The sequence below is a fragment of the Polypterus senegalus genome, chromosome 1 (genome assembly GCF_016835505.1).
Source record: "Polypterus senegalus isolate Bchr_013 chromosome 1, ASM1683550v1, whole genome shotgun sequence".
In the NCBI taxonomy this organism is placed as follows: Eukaryota; Metazoa; Chordata; class Cladistia; order Polypteriformes; family Polypteridae; genus Polypterus; species Polypterus senegalus.
The window spans coordinates 335,427,684-335,448,542 of NC_053154.1; the positions used below are offsets into that span (position 1 = coordinate 335,427,684).

The following is a 20,859-nucleotide window of genomic DNA, read 5'->3' on the forward strand; positions in this document are numbered from 1 at the left end:
CTGAAATGGTCTGCTAATGAGAATATACGGGATTTAGGGTGCCATGGTGGTCTGTTTATTTAATACGTGTGGGCCCTCAACAATGAGGATCCTGTGAGCCGGGTCGCCCTCGGGTAATCGCGCCACCTGGCCGTAGTGCCGTAACTGAGGCAGGTCATGTGTCTCACTTGGGACTCCGTGAGCAACACAAAGTCAAACCAGCGGCCCCCAAGGATTCTCTGAAGAGACACCAAAGGAGTCCAATCTTCACCTCAGGTCACTGGATAGCAACCAGGGAGCACCAGGACTCTAAAGACTTGGACCTTCGTCCTTTTCAGAGGTATCAGGAGCGCCACACACCCCTTTCCAGTGACCTCATGACCCCCGTCTACTGACTTCATAGGAAGAGTCAGCAGAGACACGAATGGCACTCCCGAGGTAAAGATAAGTCAAGCAAAATGACGCCCTTTTATTGGCCAACTAAAAAGATTACACTATGCAGACTTTGAAGGCAACTCGGGTCCCTTCTTCAGGAAAGATGTAAACTTGCATAGTGTAATCTTTTTAGTTAGCCAATAAAGCGTTTGCTTGACTTCTCACTACATCCTTATTGGCTAACACCCTAATACTACCGAGGTAAGTAAACCTCTCAATGACGAGGTCGACACTCTCTCCGCAGACAGACACACTGCTGATGGCCGTGCCCAAGAGGTCATTAAAGGCCTGGCTCTTTGGTTTTTATCAGGAGCATCACAAGCCAAGATATTCAGACTCCTTACTCAATCTCTCGAGCGCCCTGATCAGAGCCTCCATGAAGATCACAGCATCATCAGCAAAGTCGAGATCAGTGAATCTCTCTAATCTTCTAATGATGAATCATTCAGCTGCTATGCTGGAGACGTCAACCATCAGAACAAACAAACAAAACCCTTATTAGTGGGTTCCCTTCCTGCACACTACAAGCTGGACCTCCTCTGTTCAAATGGAAATGCACAAACTGGTCAACCTACCCTGAGGGTCTAGTTATACAAGACATCGAGCTTTTTGGATTCTGACCCCATTTATGGCCCTTTAGACCCTCATTTAAAGGCCAAAGGAGTCCACTCTTCATCTCAGGTCACTGGATGGCGTCCTTGTCTCAAACAGGGAACACCAGGACTCTAAAGACTTGGACCTTTGTCCTTTTACAGAGATATCTGGAGTGCCACACATCCCTTTGTGGTGACCTCATGACCCCCAAATCATTCAACTGACTTAATAGGAAGAGTCACCAGAGTCATGAATGTCACTGCCGAGGTAAGTAAACCTCTCGATGACGAGGTCGACACTCTCTCTGCAGACAGACACACTGCTGATGGCCGTGCCTAAGTGGTCATCAAAGGCCTGGATCTTTGGTCTTTATCAGGACCCTAGCAAGCTCAGACTCCTCCCTTAGTCTCTCGGGACCCCCCGATCAGACTCCATTGACTTCATGAAGTTCACAGCATCGTCAGCAAAGTCAAGATCAGTGAATCTCTCTAATCTTCTAATGATGAATCATTCAGCTGCTATGCTGGAGACGTCAACCATCAGAACAAACAAACTCCTATTAGTGGGTTCCCTTCCTGCACACTACAAGTTGGACCTCCTCTGTTCAAATGGAAATGCACATACTGGTCAACCTACCTTGAGGTTTTTGGATTCCGACCCCATTTTTGGCCCTTCAGACCCTCATTTACAGGCCAAAGGAGTCCAGTCTTCATCTCATGTCACTGGACAGCGTCCATGTCTCACAAACAGGCAGCACCAGGACTCTAAGACTTGGACTTTCGTCCTTTTGTTGAGATATCTGGAGTGCCACACACCCCTTTGTGGTGACCTCATGACCCCCAAATCATTCAATTGACTTCATAGGAAGAGTCACCAGAGTCATGAATGTCACTGCCGAGGTAAGTAAACCTCTCGATGACGAGGTCGACACTCTCTCCGCAGACAGACACACTGCTGATGGCCGTCCCTAAGAGGTCATTAAAGGCCTGGATCTTTGGTTTTTTGAAGACACGACATTACAGTTTTTCTCGGCCAACATGTCATTTCCGGGTGGACAGCCACCAACACGGCTCACGAGGCCACTTACCTGAAAGTCGTTCTCTTTGTCGGCCTGTCTGGAGTCCCCTTTATTACAAGACATCTAATAACAAGAGAAAGAGCAGATGTTTATTAAGCAACAAGAAAAAAATGAAACGTCTGCCTTATTCTAAGCATTCAGACGATTGAAAAGCTAGACTGGCTCTTGCGTGGCAGCTCTGCCATCTCCACGTTTCCCTTCATCTGCCTTAACTTTCACTCTGCGGCAGAGGCAGCAGATGGCCCTGCAGTCGGCTTCCTTAGTGGCCCTTCTTCTCACTGCTCATGCCATTTGCTGCCACCGCCGCTGCCAACTCCACACAGCGCATGCTGGCTACAGCACTGCGTTCTTCATATCAGGTCTCAGACGACCGAAGAAAATGGCACCACAAACATCTCTGTTGCTTTTCCTCCAAACCAGACTTCTACATCTGGAGCTAAAGATTTGTTTTTGATGTTAAAACGTCCAAACCGGTGTCAACGAAGCCAACCTGAAGGGAGTTCCACTCGGTGCAAGTGAGGCAGCTTTGAACAGGATTTGGATCGCCTGCCCGACTTGTCGTGTGTAGTTTGCTTTGTCCGTTTTAGTCAGCAGGTGCTCTTTTCACATTTCGACTGAAATATCCAAGTTTATCTAATACTAGCCGTGAGATGTCATGATAAATTGTGGTGGACTGTTGGTCCAGCGCATAATCGAAGTGCAGAAGCGTCATCTAATTCAAACTCTGCTATTCTGCAATCAGGGCTGTCTTAACGGCATCATAGAGCCCTGGGTAAAGTAGAGCACTGGGACTCCTGTTTTGATAGCATACATCAGAAAAAATGTGGGCCCCCCTGGGCAACTGCCCAGCATGCCCATGCATTAAGATGGCTCTGTCTGCAATGCCTCAAATGTCACTCACAACAGGCTCACTGTTCTCGAAGTGCCCATTCTAAGACATTTGTCACATGCACTAATGATATCCATCCACCCATCCATCATCCAATCCGCTATATCCTAACACAGGGTCACGGGGGTCTGTTGGAGCCAATCGCAGCCAACACAGGGCGCAAGGCAGGAAAAAAACGCGGGCAGGGCACCAGCCCACCGCAGGCACTAATGATATGCACTTTTTTTTTTTTTGCATTCCAACAGATGGTGCATACAGTACTACCTCCATCCATCCATCCATTATCCAACCTGCTATATCCTAACTACAGGGTCATGGGGGTCTGCTGAAGCAAATCCCAGCCAACACAGGGCGCAAGGCAGGAAACAAAACCCTGGGCAGGGCACCAGCCCACCGCAGGCTCTAATGATATGCACTTTATTTTTTGCATTCCAACAGATGGTGCATACAGTACTACCTCCATCCATCCATTATCCAACCTGCTATATCCTAACACAGAGTCACAGGGGTCTGTTGGAGCCAATCCCCGGCAACACAGGGCGCGAGGCAGGAAACAAAACCCCGTGCAGGGCACCAGCCCACCGCAGGCTCTAATGATATGCACTTTATTTTTTGCATTCCAACAGATGGCGCATACAGTACAACCCAAGGAAAAAAATTTGAAATAGGCAAAAAATGATGGAAAAGGTGTCACGAGAATCAGATCTGTGGTCTGTGGCCTGCAGGGGGCACTCCAGCTCCAAAAACCTGACACAAGTCCAGTACGACACACTGGCTTTATTTTTTCTGTGGGAAGCGGTTCGGAACAGCAAAGTATAATAAGCACAATAAAACAGCACACAGCAACTCCTTCCCTTTATCTGCCTCCACTCCACGTCCAGCAAGAATTGTCCACAACCTCCTGACTCTGAATCCCATATGCTCGGTAAGGTGGGAGCTTGATGAAACAGAGCTCTGCAGCACCCCCTGGCAGCACCCATGGAGAACAACAGGGCCGAGTTGCCAAACTCCGTGTCCCATGGTGCCCTGTGGGAATTCGAGGCACCGCTACAACTCAAGAGGGCTGCCATCTAGCGATCCAGCAGAGAGAGAGAGTGCCCAATGTATGCTCTCTGCCCTGTTACTTTCCACTCCAAAAGCTTAAAGACCCTGGCTGTCTGCCACTGGTGGCACAAAATTAAAGTGCAGTAAGCTCAGTGGGCAGCGTGCATGAAGTTATTGAGTGGTGGAGTGGCTGTGGTGTGTTATTGAGGTGGTCAGTGGATCGTGCAGATGCGCAGTCTGGGCTGATAGCTTCATTGGCACTCTGGGGCACCTAGATAGGCACCTGTGCCCGTCAATATTCAAAAGGACAGGACGTTGCAGGATAAGGAGAGTGAGCTTCAAGGTAAGATCGGTGTGGCAAGCAAGCATGGAGAAGGAGAGGAGGCAGGGTGGTTGCGTCCCTGAGAGGGAGCAATGGTGCCCTGAGGGGTGTCCCCTGCTTAGCTTTAGTATAAAAGCAGGGACTGGGATTGACCCTCCCACGGTCCGGGTACAATGTATGGGATGATGGAGCCAAAGCTTAAAAAGACAGGCGGGATGAAGAGTCTGTTGATGACTGCAGCTGGGGGGACCCACCGGGGAGACAGACAGAGAAGGAGACGCGTTCATCTAACTACACTAATGAGAGCAGACCACCAGAGTGTTTGATGGACTCAAATGAGATTGGCACTCTTTATTTTCTGTTTAAAATATCCTTGATTAAGCTACTATCCAGGGGGCAGATCTACCATAAGAATGATCTGGGTGCAACTGATGGCAAGGGGACTGTTCATCAAGACCCCCCTGCCTGATGAAATGATTAAGTATCCACCAGCTGACACGATCAAGAGGGGATGCCACCCCACGTCTCACATCCACATCAAAAGTGAGAATTACTGAGCTGCTGTTGAAAGTACAATGCACTCTCTGTTAAGGAGCCCAGTCACCCAGGGGCCTGTGGGGGTCTTAATCTGGCTTTGCTACTGGCGGTGCTCCCCGGCTAAGACAGACGGACACTGAAATAATCAACGTTGATGTTGTGTTTTTATTTGATACAAGGGCTGTCCATTTGGTCTGGTATAATAATACGCACCCAGTCCCTTTCTCCGACGGCGGCCTTTTCCTCATCGGACAGAGCCGCCCGTTCTCATCGCTTTCTCTCTTAGAGTCAAAGTCTTGTGCTTGGAAAAGGCAGCTGTGGTTGCGACCACATTGGCCTGGTTTAGCGAATCTAGCGTAGTCGTATCGGGGCTTGGATTTCCCAATGTATGCACTGATTTATTGTTATTTTTTACTCGTCTGTTGCCCACCACAGAAAGTTATCAGCCATTAGCATTACAGCTGTAAACCTCATCACATGACTCAAGCGGGTACGTTGCAGGTGAATAACAAGATTAATCCGACAAGACCATTTTCTTGTTTTTAGACCATGATTTGGTATTTTTATTATTTATCACACTTACACATGTTTTGCCTATGTTTAATTTTTTCTTCCTAACCTGAGGAACCAGACAGACACGTGTTCTTTTATTCAGGGGTCGTAAGTGGATTCCTGTCAGTATGGTGGGGACTCTCTGTTAGACGTGTTCTATGCTAATATTTGCAGTGCACCAACCATTGGAATGCATTTTGTAATGCATGTAGTCATAAAATGTATTGCATTTTTTCTTTCCAACAGATGGTGTATCACAAACATTAGCACTGCTTTTACAAACCCCATACCAAAAGGCATATAACAGAGACATAGTAACAGGATGGACACACAACCATTTGTCCCTTTATTAAGGTGGATAAGCAGATTTCTATTCTCTCTTAATGTTAACAGCCGTTAATATTTATGGTACACTACCTATTGGAATGTATTTATTTAGTATTGCACATAGTAGTAAAATGCATTGCATTTATTTTATTCCAGAAATTTACGAATCCCATACCAAACGGTGTTTAACAGAGACATATGCATTGCATTTGTCAATTCCAACAGATGGCGCATCAGTAACATTAGCACTGTATTTACAAATTTCATACCAAATGGCATTTAGCAGAGACATATGCATTGCGTTTGTCATTCCAACAGATGGCACATTAGTAATATTAGCACTGCTTTTATGAACCCCATACCAAATGGCTTATAACTGAGTCTCAGCCACTTGTCCTTTTATTAAGGTGGATAAGTGGATTTCTGTTGGATGTATTCACCGTTAATGTTTGCAGTGCACTACATATTGGAAGGTATTTAATACTGCACATAGTAGTAAAATGCATTCCATTTGTCATTCCAACAGGTGGCACATCACAAACATTAGCACTGGTTTTACGAATCCCATACCAAATGGCATTTAACAGAGACATATGCATTGCATTTGTCATTCCAACAGATGGTGCATCACAAACATTAGCACTGGTTTTATGAACCCTATACCAAATGGCATACAACAGAGACATAGTAACTGGATGGACACACAGATAGACAGACACACCCACAGACAGCCATTTGTCTTTTTATTAAGGTGGAAAAGTGGATTTCTGCCAGTCCAGTAGTTATTCTGTGTTGGACGTGTTCACTGTTAATGTTTGTAGTGCACCATCTATTAGAATATATTAAGTTGTGCATGAAGCAATAAGATGCATTGCCGTTCTCATTCCAACAGATGGTGCATCACAAACATTAGCACTGCTTTTATAAATCCCATAACAAATGGCATGTAACAGAGACATAGCAAGCCGACAGATACATGTATGTCAGAGTAGATGACTGACCATCTCTGGCACCCACCATCAACTATCTCTGACTTGATAAGATTATGTAAGATATGATAAGATACGAAGGCTACAACTGAAAATCACTGGAAAATTCGTCAAATGTGACATGGCCTTAAGGGAACACTGTAGTCTTTTGGGACGTGAGAAAACCAAAGAGTCTGGTATTCCATGCCGATTTGTTGAGTATTACTGCTGCATTCATTCAAGGGGTGACTGTGTTATTTTAGTGTGCTATATAAACTAAATCTATTACTCTTCTTAACTGGAAGGGGGCAAATACTTTTGCACATCACTGTGATTTTTTGCACACCCAAGCTACTTGTACACCTCAATCCCCCACAGGAGGTCAGGATGTCCGTTGTGTCCCTCCCCACCGAAATCTGTTATGCAGTGTACGGCTCCCCCCAGCATCGCTGCCAAGTCATTTCAGTCTACCCAGTGCCATTCTTTCCAGTGAATGCCATGTTGCCAGGCTGCGGATCTGAGGGAGGCAAAAAATCCCACCCATTCCCCCTGTCAAAAGCCTTGGGGTCCTCATTCAGGTTGGCTCGCCGACACTCAAGAGTTGGCTGGACATCTTTTTCAAATCTCCCTCGGCTCGTTAACATATATGATTCTTATATCCCCCGGTGCCAGATAATTAAGGGGGCCGACAACAGAAGCGGCCAATCAGCATGCACTGTCTTTCTCTAGCTGGTCAAACACACAGAGATTCAAATGGAGTAAGTAAGCCCTGCTGCAGACTTAGCACAGGAAATATGCAAATGTATGCTAGAATATAACAAATCTAAATTAAGTCAGAAGGATCAAGAAAGGAGAAAGAAAAGACGTTTATGGGTTTACAAAAATAAATACATAAATAAATAAAATAATAAAAAAGTAAAAAATTAAAAAAGAGGTAATGCGTCAATCTTCAGAGATCTCATACTGTACCGTGCATCGTGTCTGTCACCTGGAAACCAGAGTGCGCTAGGCACGATCGCAGGGGGGGGGCACAGCCTACGGCAAAGAACACACGCATGTACAGCCATGGTGGTACATTAAACCCCCCACCCAGCCCCACCCCATACAATACACCACCCCCGCTCGGTGCAAACAAAGCTTATATTTTAAAAAAGACATGAAAACACCAACATATACTGTACTTCAATTGATCAAAATGAAATAAAAAGTCATGAAGGAAGAAGGACCACCCCACCCCAACCCCACCCAACCCTTTCCCCAATTCAACACTGCGCCTGATGGCTGGCATAACCTAAGCAAATCTATACGATAAAAGAGTTACAAACTAGTGGGCATCGGGCATTCCGGCTGCTCTGTATCTGAGATTCCTGCTCAGGGGTCTCATCACTCCATGACAGTGTCCAGTTTGAAGGTTCGAAACGCCAGACTTCAACTGCATCTCATCCAGCCTTTGGACTCAAGAGCGGGTGGCACTTGTGACCCGTGCTGCCCATCATCTAGCACAACGGGTGGACACGCCATCCAAGTCTGTCTGTTAATTAATTTATTCTGCACCCAACTTTGTCCGTTTTTGGGTCTTACTGTGCACATTTACTGAGGAGCCAAAACATTCCAAGCCCTCCCACGTGGAGCGATGGACGTCGATGATCTCGTAGCGGTGGCACAAATGGAGTTTGGGGATCTACGAGGGTTAAAAATAAAAGTAAAGGCAATCTGAATATTACACGGTAACCGCAGTGGCCGACGCAATACAACACATTCGTGGTTGCTTCTGGGTAATTTGAGCACATAAAGCACAGCCCTTCTTAGTGTCGTCAAGATCCAGTCCATGATGATCGTCAAGATGCGCTTCCCTTGGAGAATCGCCGCAGACATCACGGCAGAGCAATCTGGATCGCTTAACCAACCCGCGACTTACCCAAAAGTGACAACACAGGTTAACAACCTGTGGTGTAGCTGAAGACAAGGTCAAATGAACATGGACGCTCCGCTGCGGGACTGCACCATTGGTGAAGACGTGCTGTCGTGAGATTTCTTCAGGCAGAGTGTTGGGTGGCCAAGGCTCATCGATGTGAGAGGTCAACGAAGGCTGTCCTGTCTGGTACAAACCAACAGGAGGGCTACTGTGGCACAAATCTCTGACAATACTAATGTTGGTAAAAAATGGGAGTAGTGTGCCACGACACACGCTGCTGTGTATGGGGTGTGGGTGCCCGTGCTAACTCCCGTGGAACGTCGAAAGAGCTTACAATGGCCACGAGTGTCAGGACCGGACCTTGCATCGATGGAAGAAGGGTGTCTGGTCAGATGAATCCTGTGTTCTGTTGCATGATGTGGATGGCCGGGTACATGGGCATCATTTACCTGGACAAAAGATGGCATTAGGAAGCACTGTGGGAAAAAGCTAAATTGGTGGAGGGAGTGGGATACTTTGGGCAGTGCTCAGCTAAGAAACCCTGGATCTTGGGCATTGATTTGGATGTTAATTTGATGAGCACTTAGCATTGGTAATGGCAATCAATAGATATTGTGATGGGCGGCCGGGACACCCCCTCAACACTGGATCTGGGGGAGCAGCCATGGGATGCAGTCCCCCGGAACGCGTGGTGGCAGCCCTCCTGGGTTACAGGTGTGGGACTTCAGGACTTGGACCTGTTGGGCTCCGTGATCACCACCCGGAGGAGCTGCACGGCTTAACGAGCCATTGTGGGCTGGAATGCAGTCACACCCGGAAGTGCAGCCTAATTAGGCCGATTACCTCCTGGAGCACTTCTGGGAGGGCTGCAAAAAGAGACTGTAGCCATCACTCAGAGGCCAGAATCGGGAGGAAGAGGAAGAGGAGGAGGAGGAGAGGGGGTGGTGGTGGTGGTGGTGGTGGAGCCGGTGCCGGTGCCGCCAGTGGAAGGATTGCTGTGTTGGTATTGAGGTGCTTTGGGACTGTGTTATACCTGTGGGGTTCACGGGGAAGACGTGCCCAACAGGTGAAGAAAAATAAAAAGCCTTGTTATTGGCCCACGTGCCTCAGTGTGAATCTGTGCTGGATCGGGGACCTATATAGCGCCTTATTCACAATTGATAGCAGAGTTAGTAGAAGCTCAAATGGATCCAACACTTGACGGGATGTGGGTCACCTTCAGTGGTGGTTAGGTTTGGAGCATGTGCTGATTTACTTTCATAAATGGTCCCCCCTCAGTGTCCATGGCACATATTAAGTCATACGAAACTTCAAGGACCAGTGCATGGAGCACACACCCCTAGAGTTACCTGTGGAAGCATGGAGGTGTCTAGGAGAGATGGCAGTGGAGTTTTTAACAAGATTGCTTAATGGAATCTTGGAAAGTGAGAGGATGCCTAAGGAGTGGAGAAGAAGCACACTGGTGGGCCGATATTTAAGACTAAGGGGGATGTGCAGGACTGCAGTAACTACAGCGGGATAAAATTGATGAGCCACAGCATGAAGTTATGGGAAAGAGTAGTGGAAGAAGTGAGGCGATGATCAGTGAGCAGCAGGATGGTTTCATGCCAAGAAAGAACACCACAGATGTGATGTTCGCTCTGAGGATGTTGATGGAGAAGTTTAGAGAGAAGGCCAAAAGGAGTTGCATTGCATCTTTGTGGACCGGGAGAAAGCAAATGACAGGGTGACTGAGAGGAGCTGTGGTATTGTATGAGGAAGTCAGGAGTGGCAGAGAAGTAAGTAAGAGTGGTACAGGATATGAACAAGGGGAGTGTGACTGTGATGAGGTCTGCGGTAGGAGTGACGGAGGTGGGATTACATCAGGGATCGGCTCTGAGCCCTTTCTTATTTGCAGTGGTGATGGACAGGTTGACAGACGAGATTAGACAGGAGTCCCCGTGGACTGTGATGTTTGTTGATGACATTGTGATCAGCAGCGAGAGTAGGGAGCAGGTTGAGGAGACCCTGGAGAGGTGGAGATATGAGAGAAGAGGAATGAAGGCCAGTAGGACCACCAAGACAGAATACATGTGTGTGAATGAGAGGAAGGTCAGTGGAATGGTGGGGATGAGGGAGTAGAGTTGGTGAAAGTGGATGAGTTTAAATACTTGGGATCAACAATACAGAGTAATAGGGATTGTGGAAGAGAAGTGAAGAAGAAAGTGCAGGCAGGGTGGAGTGGATGGAGAAGAGTGTCAGGAGTGATTGGTGACAGACGGGTATCAGCATTAGTGAAAGGGAAGGTCTACAGGACGGCAGTGAGACCAGCTGTGTTATATGGGCTGGGGACGGTGGCACAGGAGACAGAGCTGGAGGTGGCAGAGCTAAAGATGTTAAGATGTGCATTGGGTGTGACGAGGATGGACAAGATTAGAAATGAGGACATGAGAGGGTCAGCTCAGGTGGGACGGTTTGGTGATGAAGTTGGAGGGGCGAGATTGCATTGGTTTGGACATGTGCAGAGGAGAGATGCTGGGTATAGTGGGAGAAGGATGCTAAGGATAGAGCTGACAGGGAAGAGGAAAAGAGGAAGGTCTAAGAGAAGGTCTATGGATGTGCTGAAAGAGGACATGGAGGTGATGGGTGTAACAGAGCAAGAAGATAGGAAGAGATGGAAAAAGATGATCCGCTGTGGCAACCCCTAACGGGAGCAGCCGATCGATCGATCTTCATTTGTCTGGTATTCCCCACTGGAATACCTGGAAGTATTATTACCAGGAAGTGTTATTACTGGAAATGTCATCTTTCAGCAGGATTATGCGCCCTGCCAGTCTGCACAAATTGTTCAGCAATGGTTTGAGGAACATGATAAAGAGTTCAAGGTGTTGGATTGGACTCCAAATTCCTCAGATCTCAACCCAATGAAGCCTCTGTGTGATGTGTTAGAACAACAAGCCTGACCCACTTCTGGATCCATTGCACAACCTACGACAGTCAGAGGGTCTGCCGTTAATGTTCGGGTGCAGATACCACATGGTGCCTGTGAAGGTCTTGCAGAGTCCATATTGGTGGCACACAGAGTCGCTGCAGCAGGGTAGATGGGTGTTCAGAAGGTTTTGGCTCATCAGTGTATGCAATAAAGCATGAAGACTCCAAGGGGACAGGTGCGCCTTCTTATCTGGTGTGTGTGTTTTTTCTCCATTTTGTATAAAGCGACAATTAATTAACAGACAGATTTTGTTGGGTTTCATTTATGTTAATTGGTTTTCAATGATAATTATATATAATATAATATAATATAATATAATATAATATAATATAATATAATATAATATATCCATCCATTATCCAACCCGCTACATCCTAACTACAGGGTCACGGGGGTCTGCTGGAGCCAATCCCAGCCAACACAGGGCGCAAGGCAGGAAACAAACCCCGGGCAGGGTGCCAGCCCACCACAGGGCACACAGTAGGGACAATTTAGAATCACCAATGCACCTAACCTTCATGTCTTTGGACTGTGGGAGGAAACCCACGCAGACACAACTCCATGCAGGGAGGACCCAGAAAGTGAACCCAGGTCTCCTTACTGTGAGGCAGCAGCACTACCACTGGGCCACCGTGCCGCCCTATAATATAATATAATATAATATAATATAATATAATATAATATAATATAATATAATATAATACTGTATCTGTGGTGGGCTGGCGCCCTGCCTGGGGTTTGATTCCTGCCTTGAGCCTTGTGTTGGCTGGGATTGGCTCCAGCAGACCCCCGTGACTCTGTAGCTGGGATGTAGCGGGTTGGATAATGGATGGATGGATGGATAATATAATATAATATAATACAATATAATATAATATAATATAGTGGGCTGATGCTCAATCCCAGGTTGGTCCTTGCTGACGTGATGCTCATGTGTCTGATGCGTCTGGGATGGGATTCATCCGGCCGTGTCCCAGAATTATATGACATTATACTTTATAATTTGGTATTAAAGTGATGGATTTGTCACATTATATATTTTGTTCAAATGTGGTGTTGCTTGTTGTGAAAGTTGCGATTATAAAACAGAGGTTGACCCACTAACTACAAAATTCTGAATTCTGGTAGAATCAGCAATGCTCCAATAAATTCCCAAAAGATTAGCCAGTACAGTTAAAAAAAAAAATAAAAAGAAGACAGGAATTATAAACAATCATGCTACGGAAGCCGAGAGAGGATGTGCAATATCGTTATTTTTTGAAGTTGTCTCCTCGAGATAATGGACTCATCTTATCGCGATCTTGAGAAAACGAAACTTACCCTTTGCTCCTGGCATCAGACTCGCTTAGATTGTGACGCCTATACAGCTGAAGCCTTGCTAACCGTCTTCTTAAATGGCGGACACTAATGTTATTATTTTCTAAACTAAGGCATAAACATATCTGAGCCTGCGTCAGCCCTCGATTGAACAAAGATGCGATGCGCTGATCAGTACTGTTCTGCTCTTCTGCCATTTCAAACAGGACGTGGTTTCAGTAAGCTAAACATTAAACGTCCGATACAATTACTTCATAATTTTGAGAAAACAAGATCTTTTGTCAAAATTTGTCCGTTATCTCGAGGAAACAATTAAAAAAAATAACGATATTGCACGCCGTCTTTCAGCTTCCGAATGATGAAATGAAAGGCTTGGGATTTTTTTTTTTTGGTCTTCCCAGTCACCTCACCCACTCTGCCCCCTGATTTTTCTGCCACTCGCAGCTTCCCTATCGTCCACCGTCATTCCCTGAGGCCCTTTGCCCCTAGTGGACCCACAAGATAGGACTGGCAGCTTTAGGGAATTTGAAGGAGGATGCCACGTTTGATGCCATGTACAAGATTAGTTAAACATTTGGGAGACACTGACATTCACTAGGACTTCACTGAACATTCTGCCCCTTTAGGTGTTTATCTGGGGTTCATTCAAACCTGCCGTGGTTTAATCCACAGCACACACATGCAGGTCTGAGTATAAAGACACCCCATCCAAGTCTAGAAGGGCACTGCTGAGGGCACAACACCCCCACCACCACCACCCCCAAACATCTCATCTCAAATAATAAACGGTCAGCCCACAGCAGTCGCCACTTCTCTTGACCTTCTCCTGACATTTCTTCATGCGCCACACTCAAATGGATAAAAGGACTCCTGGCAGCATCTGCCATCCCAGCAGCTGCTCAGGATTTACCTGGTGACCAAATCACCTCCATAGCCATTCCCAGGCCTCGTTCGACCAACTGCAGCAGCTCCATGCAAGAAAAGAAATCTCAGAGGAAAAAAATAAAACATAAATGACACAGACGGTCACGGCAAACAGGAGACTTATTTCCAACGCTTTCATGGGGAGGAGGACCAGAAAGTAGGCAGGGAGACACCTGGCCCCGGTGACACTGGGGTTGGGAATCGGGTGGCTCTTTGTCTTATTTATTTATACTGCGAGATAACATCATGAACAAAAGGCAGTCACCCCGACTCCAGGTTTAGACATTGTTAACAAAATAGCCCGCCGGACATTAATATTTAACATCTCCATGGCAACAAGTGCTGGTTATCAGATTGGGGGGTTTCATTTACCCTCAAAGGAAACCTAAAATACTTGGGCTATTCTAGAAATGCCCATTGTTACTAAAATTGAATTGTGAGCTGAGGTTACTTGTGAAGCACCTATTACAAGGCACTATACTATATTTGATATAGAATACAATGATGGGCCCGCTGATGGACTAGTGCCATGTCCGATGTTGGTTCTGAATTATAAATCATCTTCTTATGCTATAACACCTATTAAGAATTTGCTCAAGAAGAGACGTTAGGCGTTATATAATGTGACCCAATCATATAAGCCAATAATAATAAGAAGAAGAACAAGAAGAATAAGGACAAGAACAAGAAGAAGAACAACAACAAAAATAATAATAAGAAGAAGAGGAAGAATAAGAACAAGAAGAAGAAGAAGAGGAAAAATAAGAACAAGAACAAGAAGAACAACAACAAAAATAATAATAATAAGAAGAGGAAGAATAAGAACAAGAAGAAGAAGAAGAAGAAGAAGAATAAGAAGAACAAGAACAACAACAACAAAAATAATAATAATAAGAAGAGGAAGAATAAGAACAAGAAGAAGAAGAAGACAACATTTTATTTATAGATCACCTTAAACCCTATTAGGAGGGTAAATACAAACAGTGCTGGGCTCCACCATATTTATCAGTTGAATAGAACTCAGTATTCAAGAACACATGAAACAAAATGGACCCATACTAATACACCCTTGAGAAAATAAAACAAGTCATCAACTATTAGCAACGAGAGCTAAAAACATAACGTTAATCTAAGATGGCTATTCAAGAAATGCAGAAAGCTCAGTCGCGTAGGATTTACAGAATATCCCTGCTGACCCAGAGATACCTGCGGTCTCGAGTGTTGACGTGTACTGGACCGATCGATAAGAGTGAAGCCCAGTTCTTCTTGTATTTAACCTCGTAATACGAGATCTTGCTGATATGAACGAGTGACATTATATAATAACTGCCTTTTCTTCTTGATGTCGGTTCCAGCCTTGCATCTGATGCTGCCAGGACTGGCCAAGTCCCCCTGCCAACCTCGAATCGGCGAAAGAGTATGGCAAGCTGAATGAACATTTAGGAAGAGATCACAAAATGAATTTTGGATATCTACAAATAGGACCCTTTTCAATTTACGATTTCTGTAATTTCTCAAATGCATTTCAAGATATCTCATAATAATTACTTGTCTATTTCACGATATCTCAGATACATTTTCAGAGACTCAAACTGACCCTGCGTGCATTTTAAGGGATCACAAACACACTTAGAGATATCTCACAATCACGTGCTGTAAAATTTCCCTATCGTTCCATTGTGACTTGCTCTGTATTTTTGAGATATCTGAAAACATATTTGAGACATCTTGAATGATATAAATATTCAGATATTTTGAAATACGTTTGTCTTTTCCCAAGACATCTTAAAATGTATCTGAGATACCTTCTGGAATGGAGGTGAAACTGTGGCCAGCCGAATTAACATTTAGAGATTTCTCAAAAATGCATTTTAAGAAATGAATGACAGATATCTGCAAAATGTCTATTTCACGATATCCTAAATGCATTTTAAGAGATCCCAAAAAGATTTCAAGATATTCTGAAATGATATGTCATCAATTTTTTTGATATCTGAAATGCCTCCTATGGTATCTCAAATGCAATTACAGAAATCTTGACACAAGCTCCCATGCATTTTGAGATAACTCAAATACATTTTCAGATTTCTCAGATTGACCCTGCATGGATATCCGAAATTATATAGGAGATATCTGGAAATGATATTCAGATCTGTTGAAATACATTTCTGTCTTTTCAAAGACAATTTAAAATAATTTGAGATATCTTCTGGAATAGAGCCGAGATTGCACCAAGCAGAATTAACATTTAGAGATTTCTCAAAATGCATCTTACGATATGTGGACATGACTTTGGCAGGTCTTGAAATGAATTACAGATATCTGAAAAATGTCTACTTCAAGATATCCTACGTGCATTTTAAGAGATCTCAACAAGATATCTGAAATACCTCTTATGATATCTCAAATGCAATTCAAGATACCGTATTTTGAAATAAGCTCCTACGCATTTTGAGAGATCTCGAATTGACCCTGCATGTATTTTAAGATATGTGAAATTCGTTTTCAGAGATCTCAAAATCGCATCTTGTAAAATTTCCCATTCTTTCAATGCGTCTTCCTGTCAATTCTGCGAAATCTCGAAACGTATTTGAGATATCTAGCAAAGAAATGAGATCTCAAAATCGCATCTTGTAAAATTTCCCAATCTTTCAATGTCTCTTCCTGTCTATTTTGAGAAAAATCTCGAAACGTATTTGAAATATCTTGAATGAGCCAGTTATTTTGAGATCGCTTGAAATGGATTTCAGATATCTGAAAATGAGCAAGAAGCTATAATGGTAACGTGGAAATGTATTTGTGATATCTTAAAATTATATAGGAGTTATATCTGAAAATGATATTCAGAGATTTTGAAATACAGTAAGTTTGTTTTATCAAAGGTATCATAAAATGTATTTGAGATATCTTCTGGAATGCAGCAGAGACTGTGGCAAGCCGAAGTAACAGAGATTTCTCGAAATGCATTTTGATTTTGACATATCTTGAAATGAATTGCAGATATCTGAAAAATCGGTCTATTTCAAGATACCTGAAATGCATTTTGAGAAATCTCGAAAAGATTTCAAGGTAACGTGAATTGAAACGCAATTAAGTTTAAGATATCTGAAATGCATTTCACAGTATTTCAAATGCAATACAAGATATCTTGAAATAAACTGCCGTGCACTTTGACAGATCTCAAATACACGTCAAGACATCTTAAAATAAGTCTGTAATACGACACGCTAATCAACATTTCGAGATAACTTCAAAGTACATTTTAAGATATGTGGTGTGGACCACCAAGGGGCACACTGCCACCCAAACCTGAGACAGACAGATGCGGGGCACAAGTTCAAGGCGCACGTTTTTTTTAATTTTCTATTTCCTTGTGGGAAACGCCTTCCCACGTTTCCCACAAGCACAACACAAAACTCTTCTTCTTTCTCTTCCTCTTTCCTCCACTCCTCCTGGCAAGCTTTGTCTTCTTCCACCCGACTCTGATTCCCACAGAAGTGGCTGTCGACTCCAGGTGCTCGTTGTTCCGCTTCTGGCAGCACTTCCGGGTTTGGTGGAACATTCAAAGTGACGCACATCGCCACATTGCACTGGTGAGGCTGTTTCTGCACACGATGCAATCTGGTTTGTCCCTCTTGGCACTTAGTTGGCCTGTCTGGAAGTGGTCTTTGTGATGGCATTTCACGGTGGGTACCCCGGCCATCTCAGTCTGCAATGCCACGTAGCCCTTCATTTTATCCTTAGCTATAGGTTTCCACTTTGAGAATATGGTGAAAGTTCATCTGGAGGAATCAAAAAATTGTTGGGCTTATCTGTTTGTCTCATCACTCATAAACTCGAAGGCACTTTCGGGAAAAACACAGCTTGAAGTAGTCGAGTGGCTGGTAATCCGTAGCGTCCACGTTGTTTGGCGAGTTCCAGTGCCCAGCTTGCCTCCCACAGATCTCTCGGTCCGTGTAGTCCTCCCAGGGCGAATGTTGCCATAGGCACGTCAGCTACCGATCAGCTGATGCAGGTACCTCACTTTCATTTTCGAATCCAACATCACTTGCCTCACAATCAAGAGTCCGATAAATAAGAGTCCTGATTCAGCAATCATACGTAAAACGCGGTCGACAGAGTATTTCGCTTTCAGCGTTCGCTTTGGTCACTCGCCAGTTGACGATGCCATTTTAGATGTTGCTTACTCCATGCTACTCTACAGACGAACAGATATTCAAGATCAAATCAATGTCACTAACTGCCCTCTAGCAAACAGAGTCGAACTATAAGGCAACGGCGCCATTTGCTCGATGGGTACAACCGATTAGCGCCCTCTACTCCGGATTTCGACATTAGTTGACATTCGCCTTCACCCACTTATGCTGATGCAACTCAACTCCTGCCTCCAAAGTGTTACGATATCTCTAATACATCTTCAGATACCTCAGCGCATATCTGAAATGCATTTCAAGATGTCTCAAAATAGCACCCTGCTCATTTCCAGATACCTGAAATTCCCCTCCATTGAAAACACAGGCCTTTCCACAAGAGACCATTCTGAGACACCTTCGACTGTATTGCCGCTACTTCAGACTGCCTGCAGACTTACTTAAAGGCATCTCAAAATGCACAGTAACTTATTTCAAGATATCTTAAAGCTCATTAGCGATTATCTTGATCAAGATGTACGTCCAGATATCTGTAATTCATTTTAAGACCAAGCCAACCAAGACCAACCAAGACCAACCAAGACCAACCAAGACCAGCCGAGCAGGAGCAAGCAGTGCATGTCATGGAAATGCGGACGCTACGCTGGAGCCTGAGCCCGGCAGATCGTGTGATGAACGAAGACGTACAAAGAGTGATGGCAGTGGCGTCGATCGCACAGATATGCTGTGGTACGGTCCCATGATGCAGAGCGGCAACCAGGCGGTGGCCAAGAAAGCCTTTCACTTCAACCCTGGTGGCAAAAGACCATGCGGAAGACCGAAGAAGACATGGCTGGTTCAGCTGAACGAGGACATGAAACAAGCGGACGCCGCACCAGAAGGTGCCATGGAGAACAATAAGCCGAAAAGTGCATCCTGTGTCAGTGCGGGATAAATGTGAGGAAGATGAGGTTTTAAGAAATCCTAAAATGCTTTTTGAGAAATCTCTAAATGTTCATTCAGCTTGTCATATAAGAGGGGTTGAGAGTCTAATGTTATGATATTATCATAGCATAAAACACTCAAATCTCTTTAATCCAGCTAAGCGTCATAAGGGGAATGGAGCCAATCCAGTGGCACCGGACCCAACCCTGACAGGATACCAGATCCCAACCTAAGAGTGTACAGTCTATCGATTACATAGTGCCTTTAACATCTATCTATTAATCTATCTATTTATTATATAGCACCTTTCACTCTCTATCTTATCCTGCCAAATTTGCTAAAATTATTATCTGTCTATCTATTGTATAGTTCCTTTCACTCTATCTTATCCTGCCGACTACGCTAAAATTAATATCTATTAATTAGATAGTGCCTTTCATATCCATTAGTGTCTTTCATATATATCTATCTATATTCATGCCTTTCACTCTATCTTATCCTTCCAACTATGCTAAAATTAATATCTATCTATTATATAGCGCCTTTCACATCTATCCATCTATCTGTCTATCCCTTATTTTATAGGGTCTTTCATGTCTATCTATCTATCCATCTCTCTGTCTATCTGGTTCACACGTGGCCTATTTGGAACTGCAAACTGGTAAAATCCTCTCACCCACTGGGCTCCATTCAGAAGACACGTGCAATTCAGGATCTCTCATTACCAATAATTTTGAATTTACATTTCATTTACAAATTTTTACATAACTCAATAATAACAAAATCTGCATATTTTTTTTTTTTTTTTACTATGGTGCATGTGTGTTCCTGTCGGTGGCCACAGCATCAAAGCAGTTAAGGTCTCTCCCATGTAAAATGACACCATACCAGGGCTCTGCGGTACCAGAGACTCCTTTTCACCTCTCCACCCATCTTATATTTTTCTTACTTTATTATAACAAAATTTTGACAATGTACAAATCCCCTCTTTATTGCAGCTACTTGCAGCAACGAGTTAACCAATGAAGCAGCTGATGCAAGGAACTAAAACACAAAATTCAGAGTACATTTACATTTTTTTACTTGCTTGGCAGACACTTTTGTCCAAAGCGACTTACAAAACATCAAGTAACATTAGGTAATGAGTAGAATGATGGAGATATGACAGATTCATTTCAGACACAAACCACAGGAAAACAGGCAGTTGGGACCACCAGGGAATGTGGGTTTTCCAGTCCACACCCCACTACTGATACCAATTGTTGAACCAATTTTACAATATAAATGCAATATTTATCAAAATATAATTATTGACTGTTATTGAATGTTATTGACTTTTATACCTACCTTGGACTCTCCACCTTGCACTGCATTGTTATCACTCTTAAATAATATTGTTTTTTATCGGTATGCTGCTGCGGGAGTATGTGAACCTCCCCTGGGGGATTAATAAAGTATCTATCTATCTATCTTTTATATTACAGTGCCTTTCATATCTATCTATCTATCTATCTTATAGTGCCTTTCATATATATCTATCTATCTGTCTTTTATATTATAGTGCCTTTCATATCTATCTATCATATAGTGCCTTTCATATCTATCTTTCTATCTATCTATCATATAGTGCCTTTCATATCTATCTATCTATCTATCATATAGTGCCTTTCATATCTATCGTTCTATCTATCTATTATATAGTGCCTTTCATATTCTATCTGTCTTTCTATCTATCATGTAGTGCCTTTCATATCTATATAGTGCCTTTCATATCTATCTATCTATCTATCAATCATATAGTGCCTTTCACATCTATCTATCTATTGATCTATCTATAGATGTGAACTTGTCCTCCATGCAGCATGATGATTTGCCACATTACAGTAACGCGTGCCATTAAACTTTATTAAGCTTTATTACGATCACAGGCTC

General features: G+C 43.9%; 1 protein-coding gene across 1 annotated transcript in view; it reads right to left on the reverse strand.

The window, feature by feature from the left end:
* Positions 1–20,859, reverse strand: part of chka (choline kinase alpha) — an 84,540-nt gene that overhangs the window by 59,489 nt on the left and 4,192 nt on the right. Inside the window, exon 3 of the mRNA XM_039738914.1 lies at positions 2,096–2,149. Coding sequence (XP_039594848.1) covers positions 2,096–2,149 — 54 coding nt within the window. The remainder of the gene's footprint in view (positions 1–2,095; positions 2,150–20,859) is intronic.